Here is a 19,771-nt window from a genome sequence, read left to right as displayed (position 1 = left end):
CCCTCGCTAAGACGGCTTCTCAGAGCCCGCAGGCGACCCTCCACGCCCAGCCGCTCCTCACCTCCCCTTTGTTGTGACGCCCCACGCCACGTGAAGCCGCCACACACCCCCGGAAGTGAACGGGACGGAGGCGTTCCCGTTCTACCCCCTCCCACTCTAGCCTTGGCTGGTTCCTACCTCCTCCGCTTTCGGCCAGAAAGGAGGCGGAACTAATGGTCCGGGCCGTGGTTTCCCGGCCGGCCGGAAGAGCGGTGAGCACTGAGCGTCGCGCCGCGGGAGCCCGGGACAACCTTAGCGCTGCTCCCGCGACATGGCTTTCAATTTTGGTGCTCCTTCGGGCACCTCCGGCACCTCTGCAGCTACCGCGGCACCCGCGGGTGAGTCAGCCCCTGGACCTTCTTCCTCCGAGGATCGGAAGCCTTGGGCCCGCCCTCCCCCTCGGTCCGATCCCCTCCGGCTGGGGATCCCGGGTTGCCCTGGCACGCGGGACCCCTCGGGGAATGGGGGGCGCATTTGGAAAGGGCGGGCGACGGAGGGCGGGAGGGCCGCGGGCTGCTCAGGCTCGCCCTGAGGCTCGCACGGCGCGTGCATCCCGCGTGGCCCGGCCGCCGCGTCGCTTCCCGCCACCGGGGACTCCGCCCGGGAGAGGCCGGAGGCTACGCCCCTCTCTCCCTTCCCGGGACCCCGCGATCCCTCGTCCGCCTCGGTCTCCCGGCCCAGCGGGCTAAGGCTGGAGCCAGGCTACCCGCAGCTCCCTCCGTCCCCTCCCCAGGCCGGGCTGGGGTGGGGTGGGTGCTCGACCCCGGCCCCTGGTGCCCTGAGCTCCTCTCCCTGTCCCCACCTCCTCCGCTTTCTTAACCGGTTCCGGCGCCCGTCAGGTTTATTCACGCTGTGAGGAGACCTCTTGCTGATTCTTGTAATTTCTTATCTTGCTTTCTTTGCCTTTTCTCTTCCCCTCCTCTCACCTTTTCAAATTTTTGTTTCTCTGCCTCCATGTCTATCAGGATTTGGTGGGCTTGAGACTGCCAACTCCACCGCCACTGGGTTTAATTTTGGGGGTTTCGGATTAACTGCTAACCCCGCAGTGAACTTTAATATTGGGAATTTCGGTGTTTCTACCACCTCGGCGACTCCGTTCAATTTTGGTAACAGTCTGACGAGTGCAGGTAGATACTGCGGGTCATGTGTGTGACGAGGGTCGGGGGCTGGAGTCCAAGAATGTTCCGATGTTCCTAGAGTTTGGGGGGGAAATGACACTTGTCTAATAAGGAAAGGGGTTCGTTTCCTGAGGTCAAATTAAGTGTATATCAAGTTTTGACTGTCTTAAAAGATGGGGTTTTTTGGAAAGCCTGGAGAGTTAGAATACTCATTTGTTGGGTTTGCATTTAATCATACAGAGTACTGCTTCAAAATGATAAGAATTTGGAATGGAATTTATTTTAAATAGAACGTTTTTCAAATTATTAGCTGTAGTATAGGCTCAGCGTTCCCCTGGGATTCTTGGACTCCTGCAGTCATTTTTCATTTTTTATACATATTTATACATATTTCATCGAGATTTCATCTTATTGTCCTTGTGTTTCCAAGAGAAACAAGTCTTATACGAACAGCGGTGACCTGTCTTGGTTTTCAGTCTGTATGACAATGTTTTTCTTCCATCAACTGTAAGAGATGTAATTGTAGACTCTCCAATTCTTTGCTGCATTTTTGGAAAATTCTCGAAGAGCAGTTTAATTTACCAGATGACATTGAGTTCTAAAAAGTAGGCTAGACGTCTTTGCATTCAAGAAGAGAATTACGAGGATTTTTTTTTTTTAATCTGCGGTTTGTTTGAAGATCATTAAATTTTTTTCAGAACACAAATACAATGGATGTGTATGTCCCAATTTAAAATAGGCTTCAGTGAGCTCAATATAAAATGACCCTTGGAGAAATCTTGACCCTCAGCTGCTCGTATATGAATTTATCGTCCATAGTCTGTGTTCTACCACTTCTGCCCATGCCAATTATATGCATCTAGTAAACATTACTTCCTGGACTTACTTGGAAAGTCAGGTCTTTTGTCCATTCACTTGGTTATGCATTGTTTATGAAGCCTTATTCTTAAGTCACCTTATTCTCTGAGTTGAAAATAATGTGAAATATACTCAAAAATCCCAAAGGTAAAGTGACTCATTAAGAAGTGTTGACATATCCCTGCCCTTGGTGTATTTGCCTTTCCTACTTTGCTTAAAATTGGCACTGGGCAAAACAAACCTTATTTTGAAATTTATGTTTCAGAATAAAGCAAACCACACAGTTCCACAGCAACAAATAAACCTGTTTGTATTTGCTTGATTCCATGTCCATTTGAAGTTGTCACTGTTGAGTTTTGAGTTGTAAAGATATGATTGTGTTTTGCTTGCTTTCAGATATGTTAATTAACAGCCTCAGCAAAGAGCTCTAAAAATTACATTTTTTTTTTGTATCCATGCAGGTCTACTATTACTAGTAAAGCACTTTTGGTAATTTGAAACAAGATAAGATACTGTGTAGTGTTTTTATTGTGTAGCCAATTTAGATAACATAGTTTTTTCTTTGAAAGTAGGAAGTTAAAAGGGGACTAAAGACAGTACTTCTCTTATTTTAGGTGTTTCATCAAAATGTTTAGCTGGCAGTATTGCAGTAGAATATATAAGTTACATGTGTACAATACCTATGCACTAATTTTCCAAATCTGCATTATAACCTAGAAGTTAGAGTACTTGCCTGCCTAGCATGTTCAAGGTCCCGGATTTAATACCCAGCACCACAAAAATGATTAAAACTATTTTTTTTTTGAGATAGCTTTTCACTATGTAGCTCATGCTCATTTAGAAGTTGTAATCCTGCATCAGCTTCTCTCTCGATGGGATTGCAAGCACGCACCACCACGCCCATCCTATGTTACAGTCTTGATGAGGCTCTCTGATTACAAGGAATATACAGGTTTGAGTTAGAATCTCAGACAACCTGGAGTATAACTCAGCATTTATGGCTCAAATGTTTTGAACGTCTTTGACAGCATATTTATAATTAGTTAACTACTACCAATACTCTTTAAAAATTGGGTTAGCATTTCATTCTATTCATACAGTGTTAGATATGTTAAGATTAACTTTGTTTCTAGACTTACTTAAAAATAAAATCTGTCAGAGTTGCCACAGTGTGCTCCCGAGGCCCATGGTAGCCTCGGCTACCTTTCCTGCCACTCCACTTTTTTTCCCTTAACCTCCTTCTAGAAAGACATTCTTTACAGAGGTGAACCTATCGGTATGTTTCCTTTGGAAAATTGCTTCACACAGACTAAGGAGAAATGTAAGCTAATGTAGATGCAATTGATTCATGAAAATTTAGGTTGCAAGCTGGCAAAGCCATCCTCTGCCATAACATGCCTGGTGCTACCTTTTTTGTTTTTTTCTTTTTGTTTGTTTTTCCAGAGTCTCAAACTCCCAGACATCTGCCTGCCTCTGCCTCTGAGTGCTGGGACTAAAGGCATGCACCACCACCTGACTCGGAGCTACTTTTTAAACAGAATTCACTTTAAACAGCTCCCCTGTCAGTAAACACCTAGTCTCATTAACTTGATTAGTCTAAAGCATAGAGACACTTGAATTTGTAATAGCTAGTCTAAAGACACATACATATCATTTTAGAGAAGGACCAAAGTCTTAATGTATTTTTGTTCAATCATGTTACCCATTTAGTTAAAGGACTATGTATTGTATTGTGTTATTTCTATTTAAAATACTTCATCATTTGTTTCTTGCAGTATATTAGTAATAGTGTAGAATTTTTTTAATGATGTTGAAAAAGGGGAAAATTTAGATCAGTATGTTCTTTGTATTTAGCAACTACTTACAAAAGCATTTGAAGATGCAACTCCCTCTGTGCATACACAAAAGAAGAACCTTATGTTTTATCCTTTTCTTAATTAGGTGGGTTTGGAGGCTTTGGAACAACCACTACAAGTACAGGCTCTGCATTCAGCTTCTCTGCCCCAACAAACACAGGCAGTACAGGTAAGAGGCTGTCTGAAGTCATCGGGAGCCGGTGGAAGCGCCGGTAAAAGTAGCTTACGCAACTCTGCTTTCTCATTGAAAGGCCTTCTCGGTGGCACCCAGAACAAAGGTTTTGGCTTCGGGACTGGTTTTGGCACAGCGACGGGAACTGGTACTGGTTTAGGTACTGGTTTGGGAACCGGCCTGGGATTTGGAGGATTTAATACACAGCCGCAGCAGCAGCAAACTAGTAAGTGGGGTTTTTATCTTGAGAGGTAAAACTGTAGCAGTAACAGTCAGCACCATTGCTTCAAATGCAGATTGTCTGTTTTAAGGACTATAAATAGGTTACGAAGAATTGCAAAAGCTGCTTTTCATGCTTACACTTGATAGGAATTAGAGAAAAGCCTGATGGCATGATTAGAACTGTAAGGGCCCTGTGTTTGAGGTCATTCCATTAAAAGTTTTGTTGTTTCTAAAAGTAATACAAATGGAGGAATCTGTGTAAGGTATAATTTATTATATTATACATATGGGGCAGGCACACCCCTGGCATGTCAGGACAGACCCTGAGCAGACTCCTGGGCCCTGCTCCATTGGAAGAACTCTTGTCCCATCCTTTACAACTGGCCTCATCCCCTGTAGTTCTGTCGCTCCCGTGTGTGAACGTAACTCCTCAGCTTTGCGGTTCTTAGATCTCTGCAGGCTTTCTTTCCTGTTATCGATTCTGGAAGAAATCCAGTCTTCTATCCTTCAGAGGTGTTCAGTCAGTTCTTTACCGGTCATTCTTCCCTAGTTTAACGTAGTGCTTGTCATCTGTATCTGACTTGTTGAATGGAATCTAGGGGCTTATGTATATAGATAGATTTGTTTTTTTATTTGTCACACTGTCACAGGATAGCCTTTGTCAAGAGGTGTAATGTCTAATTTTTTTTGGTAACCATTCCTTAGATCAGTTCATTTTTTAGGGGTTAAGAAGTAATGTTGATCGCAGTTCATCTGAAAAGAACTTCACCTCACTTACGTGGTTCTGATCTTTTTTAAATGTTGGGTGATACAGTCAGCCCTGTGATTCCCGCCCCCCCCCCCATAGGGCTTGTCTCTCCAACCCTTTTTTCCTAGGCGTGGGTCAGCAAAGTCTTGCTTCATCAGACTCAGCCTTCTTGGTCCTCTGTTTTTTAAAAATTAGGCTGCCAAGCATTTAAACTTTATTTAATATTTACTTTGGTCCGCTGTGAGTCAAAAATGGGCCCTCTGGAAGAGCAACAAGCACTCTTCTTCACTGCTGAGGACTGTCTGTTTTAGTTCATTCACTCATTTATTGATTGGATTATTTGTTTGATTTTTATTTAATGTTATGAGGTTTTTTTTATATATATTTTTTGATGTGACTCCTTTATTGGATCAATTGTCAAGGATTTTCTCCTATTTTGTAGGTTATCTTCCCTCTTGTAATTATTATTATTTTTGCTATACAGAAGCTTCTTAATGTCACATAATCTCACTTGTCAGTGTTTATGTGTATGTGTGTATATACATGTGGAGGTCAGAGGTCAACACTGGATGTCTTCCTCTGTCATTCTCTGTCTTATTTTTTGAGATCAAGTCTCTCTGACTGGAGCTGGAATGTGCTGGTTTGGTTAGACCAACTGGTCAGCTAGTTCCTGGGATCCGTGCCCCCCTCCCCTCCCCCAGCACCGTGACCACCGGTGTGTGCTCTTCCCGCTTTTGCCCCCTCAGGTCTCTATGCTGGTGCAGCAGCACTTTCTCCACAGCAGCCCCTCGCCTTGTCTGCATCTCTTTTGAGGAGAGAGAGACGACTGTTTACATTTATGTCCTTACTGACAGTTACATGCTGGCTGAGCACTGTCTGCTGAATGTTCAGTTGCTCCTGAGTCTCAGTCATCGGTTCTAGCGAGGTCTTTCGAGTGCCCCGGCTCTTTGCTGGCCACTGAGCATTCTTGACGCTTGCCTTAAGTGAAATGTGGTTGGCCCTGAGCATAGTGTGTGTTTGCTTGTTTTTCTTTTCTTTTTCCTTTTCGAAAGACAGGGTCTCACTCTGTAGCCCAGGCTGACCTGGAATTCACTATGTAGCCCAGGCTGGCCACAAACTGCTGGCCTGTTTTTCAAGTGCTGGTATTATAGCTGTGAGCTACCACACATGATTGAGCCTACTGTGTTCTGTTTAACCCTCTCAGATATAAAACGTGAAGAGAAATTTCCAGATTATTAGGGGTCTTAATTGCTATTTTAAAGGGTTTGAATTTCATTTGTGGATTGTGGCACTATTGTTTTATTTCTGTTTATTTTGTTGTTTGTTTTGTCTCCCTCCTCCCAGGCAGGGTTTCTCGGTGCAGCCCTGGCTGTCCTGGCTCTCGCTCTGTAGATCAAGCTGGCCTCGAACTCACAGGGATCGGCCTGCCTCTGCCTCCCGAGTGCTGGGATTAAAGGCGTGCGCCACCATTGCTGGCGTGTTTTCCTTTCACAGCTCTGCTGGCCTGAGGTGCTCTCTGCTGCGGCTCTGAAGCGCGGGTCAGCAGTCTGGCCTTTCTCCTAACTGCCATCTGTTTGAGTTCTCTGTGGCATCTGTAGAGCTCTTCACTCAGACAGCCGTGCCCTCTGCCCTGCACTCCAGAGGGTCCGTTACACTTGAGACCCTGACAGTAGCTCAGGCGAGCTTCCCAAAAGCTGTGGCTCATTTAGTGTGCCTTGCGGCTGTTTCCACTCTGGTCCTCTTTGACATCTCAGGCTTTGGACCGCTGACGCTCGCTTGCTTTTCCTCTGGGTTCTGTCCTGTCTTTGCACACCCCCTCCCTATGTAAGAAAATACAGAAAGTGGTTCCTAAGGTAGAGTGGACAGCTGGGAGGGGTTTGCTCCCCATACCTGAATCTAAGCGTTCTGGCTTGTTTGTGTATTGTTTTGTTTTCCCTGTTCAGCTCTGGGCGGGCTCTTCAGTCAGCCTGCACAAGCTCCCGCCCAGTCCAACCAGCTCATCAACACTGCCAGTGCTCTTTCCGCCCCGACGTTACTGGGAGATGAGAGAGATGCCATCTTGGCCAAGTGGAACCAGCTTCAGGCCTTCTGGGGAACAGGAAAAGGGTATTTCAACAACAATATTCCTCCCGTGGAGTTTACACAGGAAAACCCCTTCTGCCGATTTAAGGTACCAGTTGTGTCTTTGGTCTTCATTTAAAGAGTGACTATAAGAGAGACAGTAACTTTCAGATGAAAATGACATTTAAAAGTGTTTTCATGGTTCCTTAGTATTTCTTGAGAAAGGTGTGATCACACTTTTTATTTTAAACAAAAATTATAAAATTAAAGTGATGTTTGAAAAGTGTTATGTGTGGTTCGGAGTGTGACGGGACCGAGGAAGGTGTCGGCAGAAGAGGAGCAGTGGCAAGCTGCCTGTGGTGATGCACACCTGATCTCAGCTCGGGTGGACAGAGAGGGACCGGAAGTCAGGCCGCCTCAGCTGCCGGGCAAGGTGGAAGCCAGCCCCGCCTACAGTAGACCCTGTCTCAATACAAACAACCCAGGGCTGGCAGCTGACTCAGTGGAGGAAGGTGCTTGCCCCTGAGCTGATGACCTGAGTTTGACCCTCTCCCCAAAGCACACGGCAGGAGACTGACCTCCCTGTGTGTGCAAGGCATGCCCCCTTCAATAAATGAAAACGAACAAAAAACAAACGAAGGCATGGTCTGCCTGTCACTTTAAAGGTACTAGACTTAGGTTGTGTTCCTTTAATGGTCAGGGAAGTGCCTCCCAGCCAGTGCACGGGATTCTCCTGGGCATGTAGAACCCTGTTACTGTTAGATTTGGATGCCAAAGGCAAGCGAAGAATGATGGCCATTTGCTGTGTTCCGCCTCATTGTCTGTAAACAACCATCTCATTGAAATTTGACTCCAGGTAGTCTGTGCTTTAGACAGTGGAGTGTCTCCTTGACTGTTTATTTTTTCCTTCTTTGTTTTTGCTTTTTGTATATATGTGGTCTCTACCCCCCCCCCTTTTTTCCTTCAAAGAAAAACTCACAGAAGAGAGGCTTTTGCTGTAATAGTCCAGGCTGACCTTGAACTCATTATGTAACCACGGTTGGCCTCAAACTCATGATCTGTGGCTCCCACATTTTACCCCAGGATGCTTTTGAGAAAGTGGTAAGAAATTTAGATAGACGGATAGAGGGGAGAGAAACAGATGGAAACACAGGATAGCCTCCGGAGGACCTGGATCCTGATCCACCAGCCCCTTCTGTCTCTTTTTTAGAGGAATGGCAAGGGGTGGAACAAAAGACCTCCCCCTAGCTCAGCCCAGTGCAAACCTTTCCAATCACCTAGTAACTATGCACATGGTCAAGCAATCCTCTAATACAGCCCTGCTGGGTAAAGCAAGTCAGATCTCACTAGGAACCTTTGTGGACCTCCATAATGATTCTCCTGCCTCAGCCTCTTGAGTATTGGGATGGTAGGGCTACACCACACCCAGCTGGCAGTGTATTTTCCACATAACAAATCAATATATTCAATCAAGTTTATACTTCATCCTGCCTTTTTTTGGGGGGTGGGGGTGGGGGGGTGACGCTTAGGAATCAAACCCAGAACCTCGTGTATGCTAGTCACATGTATGCTGAACCTCACTCCAGCACCGCAGGACCAGAGAAGTCGTGCAGATGTTAGACTTTTCAGATTTTTGGAGTATTTATACATAAGGACATACCTTGGGGAACTCTTCTAAACAGGAAATTCATTTATGTAGCTTTAGCTTGTACATATAGCGTAAAGGTAATTTTATACAATATTTTTAGTATGTTTGTGTGCTGCGACCCATCATACAAGGTCAGCTGTAGAATTTTTTGACTTGGGACATCATATTGACACCAGAAAGTTACAGAATTTGGAGCACTTTGTAGTTTAGTTTTGCACACCAGGGTTATTTAATTTCTGTATCATCTGAGTGCATTAGTTGAAATTTTTAAAGATATGCAATAGTAAACATAGGTAGAAGTAGCGGTTTAAGTGTTTTAACTTTTCTTTAAAAAGTTGCTATATAATGTACATAGTAAAATGTATAAACGTACACATGAATGAATTTAAATACTTTTATTAAAGTTGCATGTAAGTGGTAACAAAGGACAAAATATTCCTAGATGTAAGCTGTTTTTAGCAATGTGTAATTCCTTGTATTTAATGTTATGTAGCCTAACTCTTACTCATTTAATATTACACTAATAACTTGTTTCACAAAGTTTTATTATATGTAATCATAAAACAATAGACATTCTTTATATCATTAGTATCTTGACAGTGTGATTGTATTTTAAACATAGTTTATTTGTAAATTGTTTCTTTAAAATTGAGTTCAACACTCACGAGTCCGCTCTATAGTGAAGTAAGGACATGCAGTCCATTACTTCTGCAGTTAAGTTTATGACATAGGAGTTGCTCCTGTGTATCAGAAACCTCCGAAAATGAAGAACTATCAAAGTCTTTCAGAGGAAATTCTTTAGTTACTATGTTGGGGAGGAAATTGAAATTTCACTGCTTATGTCTAGGGAAATGAAGTTTATTTATAATATGTGATGTCCCACAGATGGGTTACCATTTCCATCATTTTAGCAGATACTAAGCTATCTATTAAACATTTGGTATAAAATCTGCATTGATTTTTGGTCCTTTGGTTTATTTCACAGGCTGTAGGTTATAGTTGTATGCCCAATAATAAAGATGAAGACGGACTAGTGGTTTTAGTTTTCAACAAAAAAGAAGCCGATATTAGAAGCCAGCAACAGCAGCTGGTAGAATCCTTGCATAAGGTTTTGGGCGGAAACCAGACTCTTACTGTCAATGTGGAGGGCATTAAGACACTGCCAGATGATCAGTAAGTATACAAGCATATGGCTTGTTCCCTTGTGGGTTTTGTTGCTGCTCAAACATAAATCTCAGTGGACTGTTTTCTCTAGTTGGTGATTACGTTTCTACAGAAATGTTGAAAAGTTTTTTCCTTTAGTTTGGATTTCCTATCCGATGCTATCTTGTAGCTTGTAGATAACTTAGCCTGTAGATTTCCATTCAGGAGCAGCAGGATGCATTGTGGCTGTACGCAGATTGAACGGAGCATTTTAATAACTAATTCCTTTTGTTTGTGTTGGATTTTGTTGCTGTTGTTTTTGGTGGGTTTGAGATGGTCTTGCTGTGTAGTGCTGGTTATCCAGAAATGCGTTCTGTAGCCCAGGCTAGCCCTTGGAGTGTTTCTCCTGCCTCTTCTACGTGCTAGAGTTAGAAAAGGGCAGTGCCGTGTCCAGCCCGGTCACTGCTCACTCATGGACATGTGACGGCTCTCGTCCTGTCCTTTCTCTTTTCTTCTCGTGGTGGGTACTCTACTTTGGATATGTAAGGTTGGATGGGTTATGTCATTGCTATTCTAGCAATATCCGGTGACTGACTCAGGTTGTACTTCTGGGGTCTTGTCTGCAGCGAGCAGCCCATAACTTTTGGCAGAACCATGAGAGTAAATAGGGGCGGGGAACAGTAAGAGACATTTGATATAGAATATACTGCTGAGCAGATCTTCTCAAAAGATAAGCTCTATCTTATTCAACCACCTGGTTTTGTTTTTTGTCATTAAAGTTGATTTGCAAATTAGCCTAACATAGAGGTTTGCTTTCAAGATAAAAAATTTAAAAAAAAAAAAAAAAAAAGACTTCTTGTTAAAGAACTGTTTCTGACAGCATTCTTTTAAAACACCATTGTGCTGTGTTTGTATTTGTGGCTGTGGGTCACGAAGCTGGTGTGTGATAATCCGGTTGTTTTCCTCCAGGACAGAAGTTGTCATTTATGTCGTTGAACGGTCTCCAAATGGCACCTCGAGAAGGGTCCCAGCGACAACACTGTATGCCCACTTTGAGCAGGCCAACATCAAAACACAGCTGCAGCAGCTCGGGGTGACACTTTCCATGACCCGAACGGAACTGTCCCCTGCGCAGATCAAACAGCTCCTGCAGAACCCTCCTGCTGGTATGTGCTGCAGTGTGTCACGTGTCTGCTTATTTGGAATGTATTCTTGAATATTGTCTTTTAAAGTCAGTTGTAAGTTTAAATTCTATAGCTAATACAGTTATTAGAAATTTTGGGAGGTAATAAAAATAATTCATAATCCATCTGCTTATAGATAATTCACTTGAAATGTTTTGGGTTTGTTTTAACTATTTAAGTCAAACTTAAATGTGTTTGCACTTTTAAAAAAAAGTCTAAGCCAGGCAGCGGTAGTGCACGCCTTTAATTCCAGCACTCAGGAGGCAGAGCCAGGCGGATCGCTGTGAGTTCAAGGCCAGTCTGGTCTACAGAGTGAGATCAGGACAGGCACCAAAACTACATGAAGAAACCCTGTCTCGGGGGGGGGGGGGGGGAGTCTAGATATCCTAATGAAGTAGCCTGATAATTCTAGCTTGTCTCCCTTCCCTAGAGGTAACTGTTAATAGCACTGGACTCCACTGATCTGTGTCTGTGGTTTGAAATGTAGGCATATGTGCATGTAGTAGAAAAGGGTTCTGCATCGTGCATTGCTGCAGCCTGCCTTTTCACTTACAGCATTTCTTAGTATCTCTCATGTTCATTCTTGAAGATGAACTTTATTCTATTTAGACACTCTATAGTATTCTATAGATTTACCTTACTTTATTTAATTCAATATTGTTTCTATGCATTCACCATTCCAAACTAAGCAGCAGCTAATATCTGTAGAAATGTATCTTAGAACACACGTGTATATAGTTTTTAGAATAAGCTCTCTGGTACCTGGACTCTGAGCCGTTGGGAGATGGGATGCAGAAGATCATGAGTTTGAGGCCATAACCTGGACTGCATAGTGAATTAGAAGGCGGCCAAGGCGACACAGTGGCGCCCATGCTCTCCTCCACACCAGGAAGTCCACTAGACTACAGTTCTGACAAGGAGGCTTGAATCACTGGGTTATGCTTGTTAGGTGTATTGGCAAAGTGCCCTTCAAGGGACTTTCTACCAATTGTATTTGCAGTTGTAAATTGTAAAGTATTGTCTCCCCCACCTGCTGTAGCAGGAAATTAAAGAATTACTATTTAGTCTGTGTTTTCCTGATGAGCAGGCTGAATATTTTTTCATACTCGAGAATCTCCTTGTTATGTCCTTTGCTCGTTTCCTGTTCAGTATTGCGCTCTTCGTTATGTGGGCTCTTCTGTGTTCTAGAGGTAGATGTGTTACACTGTCTGTTGCAGATACTTCCTTTCAATCCATATTTATAAAATCAGTTTTGCAATGATCATTTTTTAAAAGTAATTCCTCATTATGGCTTCTGAACTCAGTGTCTAGTTTTAAGAAAGTGTTTCCCATACACAGAAAATCATGTTTTAAAAGAATATTTTTGTTTGTGGTAGGTGTTGATCCTATTATTTGGGAACAAGCCAAGGTGGATAACCCCGATTCTGAAAAGTAAGTGTTTCGCCGTCTTACTGTATACACAAACTGACACTTAGCAGAAAGGAGGCAGGCAGATGTGGGCTCTCAGTTGTATGCTCACATTTGAAGAGTTTCATTGCTTTTTAAAACAGTTCCACCATGGAACAGGCAGCAGGATGAGGTGAAACTAGGTAGGATTCCTAGTCAGCTATTACATTTTCATTTATAATGAAAGTTTTTAACAGAACTATATTTGCTCATTGGTAAAATAGGGAGGTTGTAAATAGTGTGGTAACTCTTGATCTCAATGCTGTGGATTTAGAAATTCATTGTAAAATTGCATGAGGTCTATAATGAGTTGTGTCTTGTTGGCTTTAGTAATAGGTTCTGAAAAGTGACCTTGCATTTTAGATTAATCCCTGTGCCGATGGTGGGTTTCAAAGAGCTGCTTCGAAGACTGAAGGTTCAAGACCAGATGACTAAGCAGCATCAGACCAGATTAGATGTAAGCATTCCGTTTGCGTTCTCTGTCCTGACAGTGGGGGAGTCAGAGATGTCTTTAGCATCTTCTCTGCTAGCTTTTCTGATGGGGAGCTGGTACACTGGAGATCAACAGTGACGGCTTCATGCACCTGCCGTCTTTATGGTAGTAGCCCCTGCAATACACTTTTTTTTTCTTTAATTTTGTGTGTATGACTGTGTATACGTGGTCTGTACACCACAGATTGTGCAGTACGCTTGGAAGAGGACGTCAGATCCCCTGGAACTGTAATTACAGACTGGTGTGAACTTGGAATTGAACTTGGGTCCTCTGGAAGAGCAGCCAGTGCTCTGAGCATCTGAACCAACTCTCTAGCCCCATAAATTTGATTTGACATATTTTATGAGTTTAGATTTATCTAAAGTCATCTTTTTTAATTCAAGGATTTAGCAAGCCCAATCCTGATTAACTTCTAAAATCAAACAAGGTCTGGGTGTTCTGACTATGGATTTACCTCCAGGTTCTCTTATATGCAATTCCAATTTCATTAGACAGAGGAGCAAGCTCACCGTTTATAGCGTGGTCCCTTTAATTGTTGGCCAGTTCTATGAAGTTCTCCTACACTGATCCAGCATTTCTGTGTGTGTAGCCACTGTGTCCCGGAAAAGCCCTACAAATATTTACACGTAATTATTTTTCCTTTTCAGTGTTTCTTTGTCCAGAAATTCCAGCATGATTACTCTTGGGCCTAAATTCCAGACACTTTATTATGTTAGGCTGGACACACTGAATTCATGAGTAGGGTCTGGAGAGATGGCTCACTGGTTAAGAGCACTGGCTGCTCTTCCAGAGGACCTGGGTTCAATTGCTAGTACACATGGCGGCTCACAACTGTCTGTAACTCCAGCTCCAGGGAATCCCACACTTTCACACAGACACAGGCAGGCCAAACACCAATGTACATAAAATAAAAATAATTTAAAAAAATGAATTGTTAGCTTCAAACTCATTATGTAGCCAAGGATAACCTTGAACTTCCCCTGCCTCTGCCTCCCAAGTAGTGAGATTACAGGTGTGTGCACATCACTACACCTGGTGAGAATTGACTCCTAATATTAAATCATTTTATCCTTGAATATGGTACAGCCTTTAACATTGAGGCCTGTCTCTGTCCTTTAAACTAGATATCCTCTTCAAAAATCTTAGACATCCTTTTTTGGCTGATTCCCAAATTTTTAATAAATTTGTATGATGAACACAAACACCTAATTTTGTCCTTTGACCCTTCATAATGTCCTGGTGTTTCACTAAAAGTAATGGAGGCCACACCTGGTGGTACAGGCCTGTAATTGGAGCTACTTGGGAGGCTTAGGCAGGAAGATTCAGGTTCAAGGCCACATTGGGCTGCAGAGTTAATTCAAGGCCCACCTACCTGGGCAGTGTAGTGAGATCTTGTCTCAAAATAAAATGTGGAAAGGGCTGTAGCTTAGTGGTAGAGTGCTTGTGTGCTATATGCTAGGCCTTCGGTTCAGTTTACCCCAAACGAAGGTGGTCTACATAGGTGGGCGCAGTAAAATAGCCTATACAACCTTTTTGTCCTCTTTAACACTCAGTGGCATAGAAATGGATTATGATAGGGACAGCTCTAGCATGGAATGGATTGGAATGCTTTAATGTAATGGAGAGAATATGTTTTTGGCTGGGGGGTAGTGCCATTGTTAAAGTGCTGAGCATTATGACCTGATTTCAGTCCTCAGAACCCATAGGAAAAAAAAACCAGGCATGATAGTGCTGCTAGGGAGGCAGAGACAGGCAGATCTCTGAAGCTTCCTGGACAGATTCCAGGTCACTGAGAGACCCTCCATCTCTGAGGACACCTGAGGTTGTCCTCTGGCTTCCATACAAGCATATGCATTGTACTCTCAGAACACAACCGTGTGCACACATATGAAGCCCACCCTGTTAAGATTAAGATAGCCTAGGGCAGACAGAAAACATCACTAGCCAGAGGATACAAGGAAATGTATTCACTTTTAGGACTTATATCATTCCTTTTTCTCTCTGCTCTGATTACCCTAGCTAGGTATTCTGTACCAGGATATGGAGTCTGCTGGTCTTCCCAGCTCTACCAACTCAGACTGGTCATCTGTGAACCCTAAGCCTAACAGTGTTCATAGATCTTAACTACAGGCCTGGTTATTGGATCTATTCTGATGTACTATTTAAAATTCCTTATTTCTGAAAAGTTACTGTTTTCCCTGTGTGTTGCCTCCTCACTAAATATCTTAAAGCTGTAATAAATAAATCTTGGAATAGATTTGTAAAGAAGGAAACAAAATACAGGATTATGAGGCTGGATAATGGCTCAGCAGTTAAAAGCTTGTACTGCCTCAGAGGGCCTAGGTTGGGTTCCAGATACCCATGTCAAGCAGCTCAGAGCCACCTGTAACTAACTCCACCTCTAGGGGATCCAGTGCCCTCTCTGGACTCTAGTGCATCTACACAGACATGACATACACACATATACAAAGAAAAGGAAATGTAGAAATAATAAAATTAAAGATAGTGTTTTGAGAGATGGCGCTCGAGGTTATCCGAGAATCAGGTTGTCCATGTAGGTGGGCCTGGTAAACAGCTGCTGTGTCCTACTGGATTTATCCTCGGAAACATTTCTTTCAACAGATCATATCTGAAGATATTAGTGAACTACAAAAGAATCAAACTACAACTATGGCCAAAATAGCACAATACAAGCGAAAACTCATGGACCTCTCTCACAGGACCTTACAGGTAGTAATTTGGAATTCCCTCGGTGTTTAGAAGGGGTTATATGTGAAATATATACCAAATAAGGAAATGTTTTTTAAATAGGAAGAAGACCCAAAAGCTGGAGGATCCTCTAGGGTGGGAGATAAGAGTAAAAATAGTATAAACTTCATCTCAGTGACAGGTGACAGAAACAATTTGGGTACAAGGGAAGGTATAAAATCGATGATTCCTGGTTCCATAAAGTGGAAAACATTTTTGAGTGCAGGAAAAGGAATGTGGCTGTGTAGTAATGATTAAAACCCAGTTTAACAGACAGGATGGAACAGCAACAAAAGGTGAAACCGTAGTTTCGAAACTATGAAAACAAGTGCTACGTACCAGATTTGATGGGACACGAGCAAAAGCCTGCATCAAAAACACCTGATAAAAATATGAGCTCATTGTTGAGATTTTAGAAATATTGAAGTAAGCTTAAAACCTCTAAGAGAGAGAGGTGAGGAACCAGCGATACATCAGAATAACAGTGGACAGACCTGAAAAGCTGTCCTGTGGAAGACCATCAGAACAGAACCATCTCAGAGGGAGAGAAACATCCAGAATCAGGAACAGTGCCACACACATAGACCTAAATAATAAAAGATGATTTTCTAACAAATAAAAATGACCGAAAGTAATGGGCAGCAAAGTGAGGAAGCTGGTACCTGCCCAGAAAGCAGGGGGAGAATCACTCAAGTCCACGTGGAAAACCCCCAGTGTAGCTGATTTCATTGTTGAGTTTTGTCGAGCTAATAAAAAGCTAATTTTTGTGTTATTTTACATTGATGGCTTCCTTTTTTCCTTTTTGAACAATTTCATTGGGATATAATTCATATACCATACACTTGCCTCACTTAAAGGATATACCATTTGTGAGTGAGTAGTCTGTTTTCAGTGTTTACAGTCCCATGCAGCCATTCCGGTGAGGAGTTTTAGGATTTTATCACGCTACAGAGAATGTCCATGCCTCTCAGTCAGTGGGAGTCACTCACCCATTTAGCCCACAGCTACTCCTGCTGGGCAGCCTTTTGCCAGTGCTTGGCCTGCCTGTATAACTCGGAGAGTGGCGAGATGCTCACCTGACCAGGAGGCTAGAGGCTACAGTGGACTGACCAAGTCTGGATGCTGTGGTACATGCCTGTATTCTAGCACTTTGGATAGGGCAGAGGATGTGTAGTTAAGGTTATCCACAAGACAAGTTTAAGGCCACTTTGGGCTACATGAGACCTGTCTAAAAACACAGAAATGATTTTTGTTTATTTTTTTCAATAGTCTTTGAGTTGAAAAACGGTAAATTTACAAACAGCATTGATTTTAGCTGTGTTACATTTTATACAAAGATATTTTCTTTGGAATGTAGCAGATGTCTAAAAGCACTTCAGAGTAAGCGTGAAGCACTTGGATTTTTTTTTAATGTTTGGGTTTTTACTGTCTGAGGCAGGGCTTCAGCTCTGCAGCCTAGGCTGGCCTGGAACTCTCCTGGTTCCTCAGGCCAGCCTCAGACTTGTCCTCATGCCTTCCTTAGCCTCCCAAGTGCTAGCATTTCCAAGCGCCCTTATATCAGTTCTCAGCCAGTTTTTATTAGCAAGTCCATAATGGATTTTAAAGAGCATTCTGCTCGCTCGTGTGATGTCTTTTTTTATAGGTTCTAATCAGACAGGAAATCCAGAGGAAGAGTGGCTACGCCATCCAGGCTGATGAAGAGCAGTTGCGGGTCCAGCTAGATACCATCCAGGGTGAACTCAATGCACCTACTCAGTTCAAAGTAAGCACTTGGAAGTCGATCCCCCGAGAGGTTGTCTGAGGTGATCTAAACAGAGTTGAGGAGCCATCACACAGGAACGTGGAGCATTGTGTGTCTTAAGCATTTGTTCGCACTAATTAAAACTTCCTAAAATAAATTCTCAGTCATGGTACTTTTGGCTTGCATTAGTCCTTCCAATCAAAGACCTGGGAGTTGTAACTAATGGTTTTGAAGCCATCGTCTTTAGGAGTAGCTGTGATTGTTAGCGCTTGTTTCTGACTCATTTTTAGGGTCGCCTAAATGAACTGATGTCCCAGATCAGGATGCAGAATCATTTTGGAGCTGTGAAATCTGAAGAAAGGTATTACATAGATGCAGACCTCTTAAGAGAAATCAAGCAGGTAAGTGTCAGCTCACAGCTTCGTAGCCATCAGGGTGGGTGCTGGTCAACAGCAGAAATACTCACCCAGTAGAATGTGGAGAAATTGTAACCTTCAGGCACCTTTAAGTAATGTAAAATAAATAAATAAATAAACAAACAAACAAACCAAAAAAACAAAACAAACAAACAAAAAAAACATTGCTTCCTCAAAAAATTAAAAGTAGGCAGTGGTGGCGCACACCTTTAATCCCAGCACTTGGGAGGCAGTGGCAGGTGGATCTCTGTGAGTTTGAGAACAGCCTGGTCTACAGAGCAAGTTCAGGACAGCCACAGATACACAAAGAAACCCTGTCTCGAAAAACAAAAAACAAAATGAAAAGTAGAATTACCATATCATATGGCAGTTCTGTTTATTTTTGAAAGACAAGGTCTCACTATGTAACCCTGGTTGGTCTTGAACTCAGAGATCTGACTGCCCTGCCACTTGAGTGCTGAGATTCAAGGTGTGTGCCACCATGCCCAGCCAGCTCTATTTCTGGGTATATACACCCCAGGAAGTTGAAGGCAGCAATCTGCACAGACACTTACACACCTGTGTACTTACACATGTAGTAGAGTGTTACTCCCTCCTAAAGAGGAGGAAATTCTGACACATGCAACAACATGGATAGATCTTGAAATATGTGGCCATACAAGGACAAGTATTGTATGATTGCCCTTCTGTGGAGCAGTAACCAATGATGTGAATGTACACAACATCCCTGCACACTGAACATGGTCCACGTATTGTTATGCCATAGGAAAGTGCCAGATATCTATAGAATAGAGGTGCCAAAGGGTATAGACAGCGGCAGAACTCAGGTCACTGGGAAGGTAAATCTCAGGCTTCCTCCATTTCCTCTCGGCTGCATTTTATCACAGTCTAGATGGTCTGTATGTATGTGAAATTGAGAAGCTGGGACTGGGGATTCGGCTCAGCTGGTAGAGAGTGCGCTTGCCTACTGTGCATGGAACTGTGGGTTCAGTCCCCAGCACCACAGACGGACACTGTGGTAGTGCACCCCCACAGTCCCAGCATTCGGGAGGCAGGAGCACCGGTTCAAGGCCCTGTCTGTGAAAATACAGAAAACACGTTTTAAAGATACTGTTGATGCATACTTGTCTGCTCTACCTGGTTCTAGAGTGGTCTTGTGCTGATGATCACTGTCCCACTGTGCATGCTGCTCGTATTTAGTCACTAAGCGCTGTATTGTGAGTACTTTGTGAGGAGCCTTCAGTTTAACAGCACAGTGCACTCATCTTTTATTTTCTTTAATTCATTCTAGCATTTGAAACAGCAACAGGAAGGCCTCAGCCACTTGATCAGCATCATAAAGGATGACCTAGAAGACATAAAACTGGTAGAACATGGGTTGAGTGAAACCATCCACAGCAGAGGTGCTGTCTTTAGCTGACCGTTGACAGACTTGTTCAGAGGTTCAGAAAGTGCATCTTGTCCATCAGCCCTTCCTTACGACGACCACATGGACGGGAAAAAGAATCCTTTTCCTCACTGCGATGTTTGAGGTTCTTGAGAAATTACTGTACATTAAATCGGAAATGGACACCACAAAGCTCTTCAAAGGGAATCTTTGAAAAATTTATATCTAAAAGCTATATTTACTTAAAAAAATAGTACACAGTTACCCAAAGTGTATGCCCTGTTGTACATTTTACAACAGCATTAGGCATAGTCACAGTGGTTCCTGGTTAGTCTCCATTCTCTTTTTCCATAGCACAGAATGAAACATGGCTACTTCCTACCTAACAAAGGAAGCTGTAATTACGTGGCTGTTGGAGACTGTGCTCCGGAGTGTAACTGCATTTCAGCTTCTAGAGCTGTGAAATCATCGGTGGAGAGTAAAGAGAATCC

General features: G+C 43.0%; 1 protein-coding gene and 1 non-coding gene across 3 annotated transcripts; one reads left to right on the top strand and one right to left on the bottom strand.

The window, feature by feature from the left end:
- The first annotated feature begins 161 nt into the window (after positions 1-161).
- Positions 162-19,544, top strand: Nup54 (nucleoporin 54). Of its 2 annotated transcripts, XM_028881920.2 has the most exons (13): positions 162-377; positions 1,005-1,166; positions 3,957-4,040; positions 4,123-4,269; positions 6,957-7,183; positions 9,708-9,895; positions 10,835-11,031; positions 12,426-12,480; positions 12,859-12,952; positions 15,611-15,718; positions 17,379-17,498; positions 17,768-17,878; positions 19,185-19,544. In XM_028881920.2, the coding sequence occupies exons 1-13, from the start codon at positions 311-313 to the stop codon at positions 19,311-19,313; spliced, it is 1,689 nt and encodes a 562-aa protein (XP_028737753.1). In that variant the 5' UTR covers positions 162-310; the 3' UTR covers positions 19,314-19,544. The 2 variants fall into 2 exon arrangements, with proteins under 2 accessions (XP_028737753.1, XP_028737755.1); XM_028881922.2 differs by lacking the exon at positions 1,005-1,166 and having other exon boundaries at positions 168-377.
- LOC114701785 lies at positions 5,062-5,195 on the bottom strand. The gene has a single exon (XR_003735875.1).
- Positions 19,545-19,771: the final 227 nt, after the last annotated feature.

The sequence above is a fragment of the Peromyscus leucopus genome, chromosome 10 (assembly GCF_004664715.2).
Source record: "Peromyscus leucopus breed LL Stock chromosome 10, UCI_PerLeu_2.1, whole genome shotgun sequence".
In the NCBI taxonomy this organism is placed as follows: Eukaryota; Metazoa; Chordata; class Mammalia; order Rodentia; family Cricetidae; genus Peromyscus; species Peromyscus leucopus.
The sequence above is the reverse complement of the archived record's forward strand: the minus strand, read 5'-3'. Positions and strand labels throughout refer to the sequence as shown.

Coding starts and splice junctions, on each gene's coding strand:
- Nup54 (XM_028881920.2), top strand. CDS start 311: ATGGCTTTCAATTTTGGTGCTCCTTCGGGCACCTCCGGCACCTCTGCA. Junction 1,167..3,956: donor TAACAGTCTGACGAGTGCAG/GTAGATACTGCG, acceptor TTTCTTAATTAG/GTGGGTTTGGAGGCTTTGGA. Junction 4,270..6,956: donor GCCGCAGCAGCAGCAAACTA/GTAAGTGGGGTT, acceptor TTCCCTGTTCAG/CTCTGGGCGGGCTCTTCAGT.